The 18,345-nt window shown below is 40.5% G+C and overlaps 1 protein-coding gene across 6 annotated transcripts in view; it reads right to left on the reverse strand.

The window, feature by feature from the left end:
* The window catches only part of rad17 (RAD17 checkpoint clamp loader component), a 69,198-nt gene that overhangs the window by 35,466 nt on the left and 15,387 nt on the right, over positions 1-18,345 (reverse strand). For all 6 annotated transcript variants that reach the window (XM_068029588.1, XM_068029586.1, XM_068029585.1 and 3 more), the window contains 7 exons: positions 18,122-18,205; positions 13,803-13,965; positions 11,944-12,080; positions 11,459-11,511; positions 6,379-6,504; positions 4,360-4,429; positions 122-233 (listed from right to left, as the gene is read on the reverse strand). In XM_068029588.1, coding sequence (XP_067885689.1) covers positions 122-233; positions 4,360-4,429; positions 6,379-6,504; positions 11,459-11,511; positions 11,944-12,080; positions 13,803-13,965; positions 18,122-18,205 — 745 coding nt within the window. The remainder of the gene's footprint in view (positions 1-121; positions 234-4,359; positions 4,430-6,378; positions 6,505-11,458; positions 11,512-11,943; positions 12,081-13,802; positions 13,966-18,121; positions 18,206-18,345) is intronic.

Here is an 18,345-nt window from a genome sequence, read left to right on the forward strand (position 1 = left end):
AATAGAAAGTATTAATTTACTAGTTCTGCACTGTTAAAAAATTACTAATTCTTTATTACCAAAATATTTACTAAGTTAAATTAGCTTATTTTAATTTGTCCTTAATTAGTTAAATAATTACCTTTCACTGCAGTAAACTGGAGGCTGTTTATTGCACTTCTGATATCTCCTGCACTGCCTTTACAGAGCAACTCCAGTATGGTCTTGTCAGGAACAATAGTCTTCCCATCATTCTACATAGCAGGATATTAAGAAAAACAATTAACTGTTCCCTTTTTTGAGTGGTGACATTAGGTATTTAATTTTTATCCAATGTGCTGGCTGATTGTCAATATATGGAGCTGATCGTGTAACATTAGTTGCAGAACAATACATAATTGAGCAAGAGGTATCCAATTTGAAAAAAAATATTGACTTTCCAAGTACAAGTTCAAAGCATGATTATAATGACAGAGTTGAAAAGGATATGTAAAATGTAATTCTAATAACATACATTTATAAAAGGTCTCTGTGAAGCACATTCAAGTAATCACTAAAGCAGTTCTAGTTAGAGATGCAAACAGAATGCAACCAGACTGGTCCTACTTTTCTTCTTAGACTGCAGTATTGAGCATTTATAATTTTTCCTTTTAGCTCATCTCCTTTGGGATCAGGTCGGTTGTTCTTCTCTGTACCTATCCCAATATATCATTGTCAGGGCATGGTATCCAGAACTGAATTTAGTAATCCATGTGTAACCTGACAAGGGCACTGTAAATCCTTAGTACATTTTGCTCTGGCTATATATTTAAGCATTCTATGAGCATTTTAACTTGTTTTGCCCAGAAACTGAAAGTGAACATTTTATTATGACTCCCAGAACATTTGTAATTAAGTTATTTGTTTTCAGATATTTATTACTGCTTAAATTTAAAGGAAGGCGTATTCTACCAAGCTACCTCATAACAGCCTATATCATCACCAAGAGTCTAACTTGTCTATAGTTCCAATGTTGAATGATTACACAAGAGATAAACTGGAGCAGATATTTTGTACTCCCGTTTGTGACATCCTAAATTTCTTTCCAGTGATATCGATGGACAGTCCTGCCGTCAGTCTATTGTTCCTATTCTTGATGGGGTACAGTTTCTGCTTTGGGTGCAATGGGTGATTATGGCACAAATTTCACCCAAAACTGCACCCGTTTTGGAAAATGTTCCTTCCTCATCACCCGCACACCAACTCCACCCTCGCCCGCCCCCACGAAGGTTTCCACAAGCATATTTGCATATCGCCAAATTCAAAATCTCCCATGAACCAGCACAATTGGGCAGCATTTTAAAACAATTTCTTTTAAAATTTTACTTGAAAAATTATTCCTTTATATATTTAAGAGTGGTAACTTGGTGAAATTGGATTGATACAGTTGAAAATTGTTCCGACACAAAAAATAAGCATTTTGAATCACAGTTAATCCACCACCTGGGAATGAACCAATTTTAAATGGCTGAAAATGACTTTAAAAATATACAAAATTATTTATAGTTAGATTGGGATAGTCAGCTCCTTGGTAAATTTTTAAAAAATTAATTCAAAATGTACCTATTAGCGTCCTTGTGTCAAAAGTTCCAGCATAATTTTTAGAGCATCCTTGAAGGCCTGTGAACGAGTGCAATTAGCGGAAAATTCCAATTGTGATTAATTCACCCTGGGAGCATAGCCAATTTTCTGGGCGACGCCTGCTTCTAGCATGATTAAAACTAGCAGAAAAGATTACAGAAACTTGAATTGTGCTGAACACAATTTGCACTTAAAATTCAACAGTCTTCTGTGTTGGTTACATCAATATTGGGCGAATTGTGTCAAAAAAAGTGCAACCGAGCAGAAACTCCAGGCCAATGTCAATGAACTTCATACTGTTGCAAGAGGAATTCTAGGCAAAATATCTGCTTCCAGGCTGCCTTTTAACCAGTAGCTGCCAAGTATAATAAACTGTGACAAAGGACAATTGAAACACACCTTTACAACTTCCAAGATTATGGAACTGGATCATTAGAATACATTTTCCCATTGAACTTCAATTGTTTGGGAGATTGAGTGACACAGTGAATTAACACAATGATTGTTCACTTCTAACACCCAAGTTCAAATCCAATTTAGGCTGGTAGTTTGAAAAGAAACAGATGCTCATATTTATATAGCTCCTTATCACACCTCTCAGAAACAGCAAAGTGCACTACACACAATTAATTACTGTAAAAAAAAAGTGCAGCAACTGTATTGTAGGCCAATATGGCAGCCATTTTGCATACAGTAAAATCACTAAGAGCAACGAGATGAATTACCTATTTGACGTTTTGGTTAAGAACACAAGAACACTTTGAACAGTATCAATTTGAACCACCAGGTAGTTTAACCTCGGATGCAAAGGATAACACACTCCTACAATGCAGCACTCCTTCAGTATTACAGTAAAATATCATCTTAGGTAATGCACTCAGATCTAGTTGTGGGTTTTGACCTGAGGGAAGAGCGCCACCAGAGTTAAGGTGACTCATTGACTACAAGGGTCCCACATCAAACGAGTTGGGAAGCGCACTTGCAAACAGACATGGACTCACAGCACAAAACCATCCCTGATTTAAAGTCAATTTGCAATTTTGTATATAGAGAGCACAGGATGACTGTTGAGCAATGTAAAAATACCACCTGATGCAGCAGCTGATGCTTTCCTAAGATTGGGGGCTAGAGCAAGTAGTTGGGTGAGAATAAAGGGACTTTTTTCCTTCCTAAAGCCACGGTCTCACCCTGTAGTATAGTTCCACAGGCAAACCTCTAGTACCTTATTCAAGTGGTCATTCCTCATTTGAGAATCTCGATAGTAGGTGTAGGCAGGCTTCTTCAATTTCCAGCAGGGATCACTAGGCAATGATCAGGAGCAGGAACCCTGGTTAGTTGCCCCCTCCCCTTTAATTCAGCGGCACTGATGCAAACTGTAGTACTTCTACTGCTATCCCAAAATTTGGGTCAACTCAGTACACTTCATACAGCAAACTTGAGTCCCAATTTATATAGCTCAGCATCACTCCAGGAAATGTAATTACCCAATGAGTCACAAGGGAAGCATGCAAAAGAAAGTAAGTTTACTCCACACCTAATCATCTCTGCCTGATTTGGAAGTTCCATAGTAACACTTCCTCTGCCAATGGTGCAGTGGGCAAAAGCAGACTCTTGTGGTGGTACAAAGCCACGCAGTTCAGGAAGTTGAAGTTCAATCACCATTCTTCATTTAGTTAGATTTCAGTGTTCAGGCTACAATTGACCTCACCAACACAGGTTAATGAGCGAAATGATCACGATACAGTGACCTGGCTGCAAATTATTTTGTGTGGATGAAGACAGGGTCAAGCATGGCTGCAGTGCATCTTACAGATGAAGAGTCTGCTGGCTCTCACTGTGAAGGCTCTTGTAAGAAGGATGTGCATTTACATGAAGTACCAGAGAGCTGGCAGAACATATGGAACCATAACCCACAATCACTGCACCTTCGAGTCCTGTCTTAACTCGTGGCAATCAAAACATAACAAACATTGAAGTCACAGAAGTTATGCAAAGAGCCATGGAGCTGATGTTTAATGTCAAAGGATTGAGTTTTTGGAAATGCTGGATAAACTGTGGCTCATCAGCCTTGAAGGGAGGCAACTAACTGAACAGTGATCATAAATGAAATATACAAAATATTAAAACAACATAGACTAGTTTAATCCAGAGTATTACTGCTAGATATACCAGGATACAAGAACCAAACCAAATGTGGGGGGATAGATTCAAACTGACAAAACAGAAATTTAGGACAATTGTCAAGAAGAACATCTTCATGTAAACAGCAATCAACAGTGGAAAGATCTTCTAGGTGGGCAAAAGTTTAGATGCATTCAGCAATCAGTTGATATGATGGGGGGAAATCCAAGTTCTGGGGAAAAGTTAGGGAATATAAAATGGAAAATATTCAATTTTCCCATATTAATATTCCTTACTTCTGAGCAAGTTCTTTTGTAACCACATTTGTTTTGCTGAACTACTTTTTCACAGCAGCAGCCTGTGCTTTCAATGCCTGTCCAGCTGTTCCTGATGAATGTCCAGTGACCCCTGTTGGAAAGTGCACGTGCTTTAAGTTGTAATGGGACAGTTAGGCTTGGCTGTGATGCTGCCCACAGTTAATCATCTCCCAACACTTGCCATTGAGCTTCACATGAAGAAAGGTCATTTTTGGCAAACTACCAGACAGCTGCCAAAGAAACATATTTTAAAACAAGTCCTTTCATAGAAGGATGGAAGAAAATGGAAAAACATAACTTTGTGTGTTTAGATAAAACTTACCTTACTGGCCTCTTGAGAAACTATTCTACTTAGAACTTTCAACATGCTTGTGGGAGCCACAGGATTAAAACTGCCAAATGAAAAAAGGGGAATATGTTTAATATAATAGATTATAGCAGAATGGAAATTAAATGCAAAATCTGGACTTGGAATTCAACTTTGTCAGCTTTTGGAATGCAAAACGATTAAATTTCAATAAACAAACATTTGATGAGCTCCTCTAGTGGCTTCTTATGAGGTGCTACAGAACCATGCAGATCAGCAAGTTCCAAGGTTTGATCTCTGGTCAAGACTAAATAAACTTACCTTGGTCATATTCATCCATAACAAATGAGGTGATATAATTGTGTTCAGAGCCTCTCAGACCAGGGAGAAGGATAACACAAAAATCAGGAATTTGCTGCTGAGATCTCTACCCCTGCATAAAGTGCATATATTTTGACATTGGATGAAAGCAGGATCAGACTTGAGGGAAGAGCTGGTTAAGGTTGATTAAGTTGACTAAAGGTATGGCTGTAAATGAACCGTGGGAAACACGAAGAAATTATTCAAAATTTTCAACAAAAATACATTTAATTAAAAAACAAAAGCGAGAAAAATCCATCTGTGGCTTACTAGGGAAGTTAAGGATAGCATTAGATGAAAAGAGAGGGATTTATAATGTTGCGAACAATAGTAGTAAGCCACAATGCCTTTCATAGTTGATTAGCCTGCCAACACCCATGGTCAAGGGCACACATGAAGAATGGTCATGTGGGAGGACCCTTGGAAGATTGCTGCCAAAAGTGGAATACAATCCAAACAGTAGTGATCATCTTCAGGACAGGATAGAAAAACTGCTCCCTACAACAGCAACTCTGGCAACTTTAGAAACCATTAATTTGCCGTTGCTTGTGAGCATAATGGAAATAACACTTCTTTACAAATTGCCAATATTTCCCATGAACAATCTAGGAGAATAATAAAGTTTCTGTCTGTCTGCACTGTTCTGATTGGACGGTGGGTTGATTTGGTGGGCGGAGCCTGGCGCAGGCAGGGGACTGGAGCACTTGATGCACGTGCGGCTGTCAATGATTGGTGGTGGCGACAGCGTGGAGGTGCTGGCGTTTGGAGGAGAAAAAAAAACAGCTGGAAGTAAGGGGAGCCCAACAACAAAGTTACCCTGGCTGAAGAGATTGGGGAGGTGTCGGGGAGGAGGTGTGCAGAAAAACAGGGACAGCATGGGGGGGAACCACATGGGAGGTATTGAATGGGGGATGGGGAGGGGATGGCATGGAAGTAATGGAATGGGGATAGCATAGGAAGAACATAAGAAATAGGAGGAGTAGGCCATTCGGCCCCTCAAGTCTGCCCCACCATTCAAAAAGACCATGGCTGACCTCAACTCCTCTTTCGTGCCAGCTCCTCATAGCCCTCAACTCCCTGATATTTCAAAAATCTATCTACCTCCTCTTTCAATACTTTCAGTGATCTAGCCTCCACAACTCTCTGGGGTACAGAATTCCAGACATTTACTACCCTCAGAGAGTAGAAATGCCTTTGCATCTCAGTTTTAAATGAGTGTCCTCTTATTCTGTAACTATGTCCCCTAGTTCGAGATTCCCCCACTAGTGGAAACATTTTCTCAACATCTACCCTGTCAAGCCCCCTCAGAATCTTGTACGTTTCAATAAGATCACCCCTCATTCTTCTAAACTCTAATGAATAAAGGGGTGGGAATGATGTGAGAGGGATGAAAGGAACGGGATCAGTACGGCATGAGAGGGATGGAAGGCCTGGGATAGGGATTTAAAGACGTACTGTTGCAATAAAGATACTAATTTCACCACATATATTTTGCAGGTCTCTGCTAGTTTAAGATTTAAAATATATTTTAAATAATCCAGGAATTAATTTTTTAATTCCAGATCACAATGCGCTCAATGTGTTCTGAAAAGTATTATTTTTATTGTTTTAAAACTATAAATATCAAGAAAATGTATGTAAGCCAAAGTCATTTACAACTCTATTAGTACTTGCCTGATATTAAAGATACCCAACTCCTCCTGGAAGTCTTTAGGGAAGAGTAACCGGTGGCTGCTGTCTCCATTAACACAGTCAGAAATTATGAATACCAGTGGACATCTTGCCGTCTGCACAAACCTCCTATTAAAAGGTATAAAATGCTTAACTTTTCTTTCTATACTCAAACTTCATATATATTTATTATTTATATATTATATTAACTCAAAGAAAAAAAAGACATTTTAATACTCTTCTTCCAATACACAATTATTAAACATTTACCATCAAAAATGCTTGTAGTACGAGATTGTTTCCAGTATGCTGGTGCAGACTTGATGGGCTGAATCGTCTCCTTCAGTGCTGTACTATTCTAGATTCTATAGTCAGTCATTTTATACTCACAAACAACTCACAAACCTTCAAGATCATGGTCATTGACTTAAATGGAAATTAAATTTAAACAAGACTTTTAGTTTGAGGCTGTGAAATGTACTGAAGAAATCACTTATATGACTTTGGTTACATGAACCACTCAATGGTTTTACAGCCTTGTTTTCACCAATTACAGTTCAATAGGCAGGCCTTTCCCCGGATCATGATTGCGCCCTTGAATTGTATGTAGTTTTATTGTATCAGTAGAAAAGTAAGCTCAAATGGCTGCAAATTAAAGGAGAACACACACAATAACAGACATGTGCCCAACATGCAGGTCAATAAGTGAACATTTAATCATTTAACTAGGCTGCATGACAATGATTTCAGGTGTGATCATCTTGGAAGATTTGTGTAGCGCTTCTACATTGCGTCTTGAATGTGTGCTCTACTGATATATGGATATGCACGAGATGAAATGCAAGAGTTTGTAAGTTTGCTTGGGGGCTAGGCATAGGCGAGTAATAAACGTAAAACAGGTTATTAGCCACAACTTGAGCTATTAACTTAATAAATTGAACTGTAGGGTAGTCTTACCCAAATTCCTTAAGATATGCCAGTCTCCTGCATCTGTTCACAGAACTTGCAGATAATGCATACATCATATTGTCCAGCCACAAGCTCCTACCAGGCATATTTTAATGTTGTCCTATGAAAGGGATACACAAAAGTGGCAGAAAGGGCAACCTTCCTTGCAGCTACCAGATATAGCAGCATTTCCACTTTGTCGGCCATGAAATGGGGGTGGGTGGGCTGGGGAGTCAGGTGCTGCACTGCTCCATTACTTGCCCATCAATTTTGTTTTATGCCTCTGTATGAGGTTTTCTTTCACTTAACGTTTGATTGGCACTTATCTTTCCCACTCACCACCCCCATGCAACCTTTTTCCACCTTCACAGCCTTAACAACCATATTCTCAGCCTTTCTAAAAGTTGCAGTAATTTCTGTCCCCCATTATGGCCATTTACCTTTAAATTGTCACATTTATTAACATTTCAGCTAAAATGCAAGTTTGCCATTTCAGCCTCTCCTCACCCAAATTAGGCTAGCTCCCTGAGCAAAGTAAATCCACGCAAGCAACTATGAATAATTATGCAAATTATGCTCACTGCATAGTTGGCTAGTTTTGCACTGGTAGCTAAGGACTCTAGCCAACACTTAGCCTAGTCTGCATCAGTTAACCCTATACACTTTTCACACTAACTTATGATCTATTGTCTTCTGGGAAAGGGATTGTGTGCTGGAGCATTTCCAGATATTGTTCTTGTTCAGTTTGTCATGTCCCTGAGTTCATTCTATCAAGGGCAGCAGTTTATTGCCTGCAAACTAGTTTGTACCTGCAACAGATCTGTAGAACCTGAAGGCAAAATTAACACTACCAGATAAGATCTGAAAGAAAGGGCACATAGTTTTGAACCTTGGGAGCAGTTGGAGGGATGTAGTTGTGTTTCAAGCCTGAACCACATGAGCAGCTGGATGGAAAAAACAAACAAACATTAAGACCTAGATCATGTGAGACAATGAAAGGAAACTCTGCTCAGAGACATGGATTGTGGAAACGCCAAAAGACAAACTGCTGGAGAAAGAGCTGAACGATGAAAGCAACCACAGCAAAGCTGCTGCAGAGATCAGTTTTGGTCTGTCAGAAATGGAAATGAAGCCAATGAAAATTGTTGTTCTTAATGTTATGTTAGCTGCAGTATTTTTTTCCATTGATGCAACCTTTTGTTTATTTGGGTGATTTGGACAACGAATACCTAGTAATAAATGCAAAATACTGAGGATGCAGGAAATCTGAAATAAAAAACAGAAAATGTGGAAAATACACAGCAGGTCTGGCAGGGTTCTGCTGAAAGTTGACAGACCTGAAACGGTTAATGCAGTTTCTCTCTCCACAGATGCTGCCAGACCTGCTGTGTATTTCCAGCACTTTGTTTTTTTAAATTTCAGAGTACCTTGTAATAACTCATTTTCAGTTATTCAAAGTTTTAATGTATTATATTTTATAAATGAACACACTGTAAAGTCACAATTGACAGGCAGCTTAGAAAAAGTTTCTGACTTAGCGCTCCCAGTTGACCGCCTTGCCAGGAGCACACAGTAAAATAAAAAACCCTCATGTTTTTAATTTTGAAATATTAGTGCCGTCTGAATGGCATTTCTATACCGACTGCTTAGTGCTTCTAGAAATGGCTGGTCAAAAAACTGTAAATGGATCAGCTTATTCTGTATTCTCACCCACAGCTGTTACAAAAATTTCTAAATTCACTTGTAACAGCCCTTCAAAACACTCCCACAGGGGATGCTGAGACCAAGTGGGCCCACATCAGAGACGCCATCTATGAGTCAGCTTTGACCACCTACGGCAAAAGTGCGAAGAGAAATGCAGACTGGTTTCAATCTCATAATGAAGAGCTGGAACCTGTCATAGCCGCTAAGCGCATTGCACTTTTGAACTACAAGAAAGCCCCCAGCGATTTAACATCCGCAGCACTTAAAGCAGCCAGAAGTACTGCACAAAGAACAGCTAGGCGCTGCGCAAATGACTACTGGCAACACCTATGCAGTCATATTCAGCTGGCCTCAGACACTGGAAACATCAGAGGAATGTATGATGGCATGAAGAGAGCTCTTGGGCCAACCATCAAGAAGATCACCCCCCCTCAAATCTAAATCGGGGGACATAATCACTGACCAACGCAAACAGATGGACCGCTGGGTTGAGCACTACCTAGAACTGTACTCCAGGGAGAATGCGGTCACTGAGACTGCCCTCAATGCAGCCCAGCCTCTACCAGTCATGGATGAGCTGGACATACAGCCAACCAAATCGGAACTCAGTGATGCCATTGATTCCCTAGCCAGCGGAAAAGCCCCTGGGAAGGACAGCATTACCCCTGAAATAATCAAGAGTGCCAAGCCTGCTATACTCTCAGCACTACATGAACTGCTATGCCTGTGTTGGGACGAGGGAGCAGTACCCCAGGACATGCGCGATGCCAACATCATCACCCTCTATAAAAACAAAGGTGACCGCGGTGACTGCAACAACTACCGTGGAATCTCCCTGCTCAGCATAGTGGGGAAAGTCTTTGCTCGAGTCGCTCTGAACAGGCTCCAGAAGCTGGCCGAGCGCGTCTACCCTGAGGCACAGTGTGGCTTTCGTGCAGAGAGATCGACTATTGACATGCTGTTCTCCCTTCGTCAGATACAGGAGAAATGCCGTGAACAACAGATGCCCCTCTACATTGCTTTCATTGATCTCACCAAAGCCTTTGACCTCGTCAGCAGACGTGGTCTCTTCAGACTACTAGAAAAGATCGGATGTCCACCAAAGCTACTAAGTATCATCACCTCATTCCATGACAATATGAAAGGCACAATTCAACATGGTGGCTCCTCATCAGAGCCCTTTCCTATCCTGAGTGGTGTGAAACAGGGCTGTGTTCTCGCACCCACACTTTTTGGGATTTTCTTCTCCCTGCTGCTTTCACATGCGTTCAAATCCTCTGAAGAAGGAATTTTCCTCCACACAAGATCAGGGGGCAGGTTGTTCAACCTTGCCCGTCTAAGAGCGAAGTCCAAAGTATGGAAAGTCCTCATCAGAGAACTCCTCTTTGCTGACGATGCTGCTTTAACATCTCACACTGAAGAATGCCTGCAGAGTCTCATCGACAGGTTTGCGTCTGCCTGCAATGAATTTGGCCTAACCATCAGCCTCAAGAAAACGAACATCATGGGGCAGGATGTCAGAAATGCTCCATCCATCAATATTGGCGACCACGCTCTGGAAGTGGTTCAAGAGTTCACCTACCTAGGCTCAACTATCACCAGTAACCTGTCTCTAGATGCAGAAATCAACAAGCGCATGGGTAAGGCTTCCACTGCTATGTCCAGACTGGCCAAGAGAGTGTGGGAAAATGGCGCACTGACACGGAACACAAAAGTCCGAGTGTATCAGGCCTGTGTCCTCAGTACCTTGCTCTACGGCAGCGAGGCCTGGACAACGTATGCCAGCCAAGAGCGACGTCTCAATTCATTCCATCTTCGCTGCCTTCGGAGAATACTTGGCATCAGGTGGCAGGACTATATCTCCAACACAGAAGTCCTTGAAGCGGCCAACACCCCCAGCTTATACACACTACTGAGTCAGCGGCGCTTGAGATGGCTTGGCCATGTGAGCCGCATGGAAGATGGCAGGATCCCCAAAGACACATTGTACAGCGAGCTCGCCACTGGTATCAGACCCACCGGCCGTCCATGTCTCCGTTATAAAGACGTCTGCAAACGCGACATGAAAACGTGTGTCATTGATCACAAGTCGTGGGAGTCAGTTGCCAGCATTCGCCAGAGCTGGCGGGCAGCCATAAAGACAGGGCTAAATTGTGGCGAGTCGAAGAGACTTAGTAGTTGGCAGGAAAAAAGACAGAGGCGCAAGGGGAGAGCCAACTGTGCAACAGCCCCAACAAACAAATTTCTCTGCAGCACCTGTGGAAGAGCCTGTCACTCCAGAATTGGCCTTTATAGCCACTCCAGGCGCTGCTTCACAAACCACTGACCACCTCCAGGCGCGTATCCATTGTCTCTCGAGATAAGGAGGCCCAAAAGAATTCTGTAAACAGTACTTCTTTTCAGTGATAAGTAACTACTTTTGAAAACTTACCGTAAGATATCATGCATGCATGAAGGTTCTCTATAAAATTGATTGGGAATATCCTATGAAGCAAGAATAAGAGTTAACAGCAGATTTAGTTTTATCTAAATGAACAGAAAGGTCTGATGTCCGTTGTAAAATTTAAACACTCTCAATGGGATTGAATAATTAATAATTCTAGAATACTGAAAGATGGTTGCCCATCCCTACTGCAGAATTAATATTTTAACTGAGTACAGAACATACTTTTCAACTTCTAAATACTAAATAAAATGATCTTACATACTTCAAAAACCATTTTTTGAAAAACAGGAATGAATAGAACTACCAAACATTTAAGGTGCACAACATCAGGAACACACTATTGTTTTGTCTCAAATATTTTTCCCATATTACTCAAAGGATTAATATCCCCTCATCAAATAGGTGCATTGCTCCAAGGGTAACTCTTCCCACAATGAACAAGTAAAGGAGTTCAAAAAGGTTGTACTCACTTCCACAAGAATCAGCTTTTTGTCTGTCTCCAATGTATCTCCCAGCATCTGGAGTTTTTTATATTTGTTGGCTCGTAATAAAAACTCTTGAAATAGAACAGACTGTGACTTGCTGACGTGTACCAGAAAACTTGGTTCTGAGGTAAATCAAATATATATTCACATAGATTGGAGAAAACTGAAGTTCACATTCTATTCAATAAGTAATTTATATTTATTAAAGTAAAGGATGTGTGTCATACTATGGAGAGTTGCATCGGAGACCTTTATGCTTGGTGGGTGATTGAGCAGCAAAATGCTATTGGTAGCACTGAATTTCTAAATTACCAATGACTTCATGGTATGTTAGCTGAAAGGCTCTTTTTCAGCTTTGAGAGCAGAACTAGCAAGTCTTCAGGAGGAGGCTGAGGGGAGATTTGATTGAAGTGTACAAGGTTGTGAGGCACCTGGATACAGTGGATGGGAAGGACCCATTTCCCTTAGCAGATAAGTCAGTGACTAGGGGACATAGATTTAAAGTGATTGTTAGAAGGATTAGAGGGGAGATGATGAAAAATGTTTTCACCCAGAGGGTGGTAGGGGTCTGGAACTCGCTGCCTGAAAGGGTAGTAGAGAGAGAAATCCTCAACTCATTTAAAAGTTGTCTGGCGATGCACCTGAAGTCCCGTAACCTCCAGGGATATGGACCAAGTGCTGGAAAACGGAATTAGGTTGGGTGGCTCGTTTTTCAGCCACTGTAAACACAATGGGCACAATGGCCTCTTTCTGTACCTTAAATATTTTTACATTTTCTAAAGATGCTAAATATCTGAAAAGGAGGAATTTGCATTGGAGGGGGCAAGGAGTGGCAGTATGTTGAATTGCTCCTTAGCAGAGCCAGCACGGATATGATGGATCAAATGGCCTTCTTTTGTACTGCAACGATTCTATGCTTCGAAGCCAAAAAGGGGAAGAAAACAGATTTTGCACGATGAGGAGAAATATATTTTTTGTCCCAGTTATAAAAGGAAGTACAGTTGAAGTAATGTCTCTCTCCCTCACCCACTGTAATATTTACCTTGGAACAAAATTAAAAAACACTTTTATACAAACAAAGATATGGTGACAAGCAACATAAGGATAAGTGAGAAACTAAAACAACTAAAGACAGAAACAAACCCTTTAAGGATTCTGCTCAATTGGTCCATTTGGAACTGAAATTAAGATCAAAGTTAGTCCTAAATTATAATCATTACTTATCCTCATCCTGTCCCTAAGGGGTGATCACCACAATCTTAGCCAAACCTTAAGAAGATGGGGATAGGGGAAGGTTGTGTAATCTTTCTCATTGCTCAAGCACATCAAACATTAGTGATCTCTGTACAGGTCAAAGGGTCACAGCAACTGGCTACTGAGGATTGTGTATTGCCGAAGAAAACAAATAGCATTTTAAAAATAATAATGCAGCAACATTAAATGTTAGGAAATCAACATTTTGGCATATTGTCTTCACTTCCAGCTGTCAGCTTCCTCTATGTTCACATTTGTTGTCATAAAGTGCCATGAACATTATTAGGCTAATAATACATTTGTGATCAAATGAGCTAATCTAAAATGGGCAATGAAAAGTTGCTATTTGATACATAAAATTATGAATCTAGAATCTATGGTGCGATGTAATCCTGCATATATGTGACTAACCATAGGACTGTTTGAGGATTCATTTTCTTAAATTTCCCTCAGTTGGTAGAAGAACTGAATACAAAGACTAAAATAAAGTTTCAATCCTTGGTCAGAACGCAATTATGCTGTGATGCTGCAATTGGATCTGTGTCTCTGAACAACACACGCACACACACTCTCACAAAATGTGCTCTTACCAGTATTAAAGCAGTCTTTAAATTCATCATGGTTTTTAAATTTGTTCTCTGATAATGGGTTTGTCCATTCCAGTAGCTGAATTCCCAGCTCCTTTACCAGAACCTGTATCGTAGCAGTCTTGCCAGTGCCCGCAGCACCAGTTAGTAATAAGATGGAATCACTCTGATATGAAATATGTAGATTCAATTAAGATCCATATGCCATGGAAATTTACAAAACTCTATTGCTATTAAATTTCAAAGACCAAATAAGACAGCAAGCAAAGAAGAAATGGCTGTACTCCTATAAAAAGTTGAAAGTAAGTGTGATTAGTTTGCTTCTCAAGCTCCCCAATGGCTCAACTGGTTAGACATTGAGCACCCTGAGCCCAAAGGACAGGTAAGTCACAAGATTGTGTGCACAGCTGTCTGGTTTCAGCCAAGATGGTGCAAAGGACACGACAATTGGCCTCAGTGCCCTGATATTAAAGAGGGAACAGAATTGACAATAAAGGAAGGGAAAATATACTTCCCAATGTTGCTTTTTTGTAAACACTTCTATAAAACAAAAAAAAAGAGTGAATGTTGATAACATTATGGAAACTGATTTGCAGTGGAATGGGGCAAGTGAAGTTACAGAGTCAGTTAGTGATATTAGGCACACGGTTGAAGGAAAAATGTCCTTCTCAACTGTAATCACTGCACCCTGGCTTATAACATGATGTGACTTGCAGTCATCAACAGTAAAGGGGGGGTGCAGGAAGAGAGAGACCGGGGGATTGTGATGCAGGCCTCCACCTGCCAAGAATGAGGCACATTAACTTCACCACATGGACATTAAATTTCAAATTGTTGCTGGGAAGATGAGAAGGCCTGTTACAAGGAATTGCCAGGCCCCTGGCTGGAAAGACATTTTTGCATATTAGCAGACAGTGTCGGAACAAAGGAGCTATCCCCTGCTCCCATACAATACACATAACAGACAGGTCAGGTCAAGTCAGTCACGTGACCACCCTGCAGGCCAACTTGGGGAGTTTTAAGTTGTAGAGACAGTGTTTGAACTGGCAGAAGGCAGTTTTGCTCCTGGACTGAGAACATCTCTCACAGAACTCCAAAAAATGACTGAAGACACATGAACCCCAAGAGAGAAAAGTCTCCTACAGTGAACAAGGTTTAAGAATAATACTGGGCCTCAACGAAAAGCAAGATCTACCTACAAGCAAGGACTATAGTGAGCTCGAAGACCCGTAACCAAAAACTCTTCACATATTGCTTCAAACTTTTCCACTTTATTCCTTCTGCTCTTTTCTGTCTCTATTTGCATGTGTGTATCGTGTATGCATGCTAGCGTGGACGTGTCATGTATCCGTAGGCATCAACTGAATTACAGTTTAAGTTTAATAAAATTTCACCTTTCTCCTTTAAACCCAAGAAAGCATGTTTGTGCTGCTTTCTTTACCTTATAATTGGAAAGCAGTGAACAAGGATTCACCAAGGGGGAGCTAAAAACTGTGTGTTTAAAAAAAAAACCCTGTTACAGTAAGACCAGAAGGCGGCTGAAAGGGAACCCTACACTCTTTTTCACCTGGTTGTCAGAGGATTTTTGTGCACAAGTCGTTGAAGGTGGCAGGGCAGGTTGAGAAGGCAGATAAAAAAAGGCATACAGAATCCTAGGCTTCATAAATAGAAGCATACAATACAAAAGGAAGGAAGTTATGATGAATGTTTACAAAACGTTCTGGCCTCAATTGGAACATTTTGTCCAGTTCTGGCACCGCACTTTAGGAAGGATGTGAAGGCATTAGAGAGGATGCAGAAAAGATTTACGAGAATGGTTCCAGGGATGAGGGACTTCAGTTACGTGAATAGAGTGCAGAAGTTTTAGAGGAGATTTGTAAGAAGTTTCCAAAATCAAGAGACTACTCAGAGTAGACAGAAAAAAAACAGTTCCCACTGGCAGAAGGGTCGAGAAGTAGATGACACCGATACAAGGTGAATGGCAACATGAGGGAAAACTTTTTTTTTTTACACAGTGAGTGATTAGGGTTTGAAATGCACTGCCTGAGAGTGCAGCGCAGACCGGTTGAATCATGGCTTTCAAAAGGGAATTGGATAAGCATCTGAAGAGAAAAAAACAATTGGAGGGCTATGGGGATAGGGCTGAGGAGTGGGACTAGCCGATTTGCTCTTGCAGAGAGCTGGCACAGATATGACAGGCCGAATGGCCTCTTTCTGTGCTGTAACCATTTTAACTATTATATGCATATAATTATCAGTGCCATTTTTAATCCTAGAACATAAGGTTTTGTTAAAGAATGTTCATATAACTGACTAATCTAGTTCAGGTTTTTGAGGCAGTCACTGGAATGTTGGATAGGGGTGTTTCTATGGATGTTATCTATATGGACTTCCAGAAAGCATCTGATAACGTTTCGCACAGAGATTAATGGAAAAAATGACAGCATCAGAATTGGACATAACCTTGTGACATGGATTGATAATTGGTTAGGAGGTAGCAGACAGAGAGTAGGGATAAAGGGCTTGTTCTCCGATTGGTGGAACATGACAAGTGTAGTTCACCAGGGATCTACACAAGGGTCTCAGCTTTTCACTACATATTAATGACTTGGGTGAAACAACAGAGTGTTGTATATCCATGTTTGCAAAGAACAAGAAGTTAGGAGGCCCAGTAAGTTGAGCAGATGAGAACAAGAAGTTACAAAGGGACAAAGACAGCTTAAGTGAGTGGTCAGGACTGTGGCAGATGGAAATCAATGTGGGGAGGTGCAAGGCTTGGATATGAGAAAGATAAATTAAAATTGCCTTAATGTGAGAGACAGGAACTGTGGAGCAGCAAAGGCACTTAATCACGTACACAAATCATTAAAAGCCAGTGTACAGGTAGTACAAAATGCAATCAAAAAGGCCAATGGATTGTTGGTCTTAATCGCAAGGGGGTTGGAATTCAGAAGTGAGGAAACAATGCTTGTTTTATACACCTTGGTCATACCCCATCAGTTTTGGGCACCAAATCTCAGGCATTCTAGATTGGCTATGGGAAGGGTACAGTGCAGATTCACCAAAACAATATCAGGGTTTATAGGGTTAAATTACGAACACAGGTTGCACAAACTTGGCTTGTATTCCCTTGCGTTTAGAAGGTTGAGGGGTAATCCAATTAAGGTGTTTAAAATGACAAAGGGATTCACTAGAGTAAATACAGGGAAACTGGGGTTAGCTGTTCCAACGTTGGTACAGCTCGTCAACTCATCTTGCTAAAGCTCACACATGAAGTAGGGCCAGCTGCATGAACAGGAGGGTTATACCTCCTGTACAGCAATGTCTCAAGTATAAGTCATTGTTAAGGTTTGTCACAGCATAATATGCCATAGTAATCACTATGTTTTTATCCAGAAGTAGCATGATGTTTAAAAACACACTACTTTGAGAAATCTCAGGAGGGAGAAAGCAGCAGAAACCAGGACAAAAGCTGGAATTCAGCTAAGAGAAAATAGTAGGACAGAATACTTAAGTCAGGTGAGAAATTTAACTCTTTACACTATATTACATATTCAAATTTAAAAAAAAATCTATCCATAGATATATCTAAAGCATATCTATAGTGCTTCACATCCAATTAATTATTTTTAAACATAGAAAATAGGAGCAGGAGTAGGCCATTCGGCCCTTAGAGCCTGCTCTGCCATTCATTATGATCATAGCTGATCATACAACTCAGTAGCCTGTTCCCACTATAGAAACATAGAAAATAGGAGGAGTAGGCCATTCAGCCTTAATTTTTTTTAAAAAGTATAGTTACTTGTGTTTTGTAGACAAACATGGTAGGCAATTTGTACAAAGCAAGGTTTGACACACAGCAATTACATAAATGACCACTTAAAGCATTTTGCTCATGCTGACTGAAAGATAAATACTGCCTAATACACCAGGAGAACTCCAATGCTCTTACTTAAATAATGCTATGAGCACTCCTTCAGCAGTAGACTGGAGTTTTAACCAAGATTATGTTCTCAAATTCTGACTCACGAGTGACACCATGACCTGTGCTGCTGTTGAGCCATGACGACACTCGGAGCCAGAGGAGAAGGGTAGGCTGCCATTCAGCCAGATTTGGATCTGGCTTTACGGAAGCACAATTTTACCCAAAATGTCCTGTGATGCTCAGCACATTTTTCAGGATCAGTCACTAGCCTCAGCCATCTCTTCCAGAACAGAAAAGGAGAGAAATTATATTCACATTCTGACTCTATTCTAGTGATAAGTTAAAAATTCAATGAAGATCACAAGAAAATGAAAGCAAAACACGTGTAGTGACTCACCTGGTGGTGACATCTCTCTATTGTATGGGCTTTTAGCCAACTTTCAACCTCTTCAATTTTCTTCTTGTGAACTGCAAGTTCACTCTGAAACAGGAGAGAACACAAAGTGACACTAGCAAGAGAAACACCATCAAACCTGTGTGTCGTAATATATTCAAAAATGGATCTGTAGCTTTTAGTAATACATATGACAAACCACTAGAATTAGAATTACAAATAGTTGC

Source organism: Heterodontus francisci, chromosome 4 (assembly GCF_036365525.1).
Source record: "Heterodontus francisci isolate sHetFra1 chromosome 4, sHetFra1.hap1, whole genome shotgun sequence".
NCBI lineage: Eukaryota > Metazoa > Chordata > Chondrichthyes > Heterodontiformes > Heterodontidae > Heterodontus > Heterodontus francisci.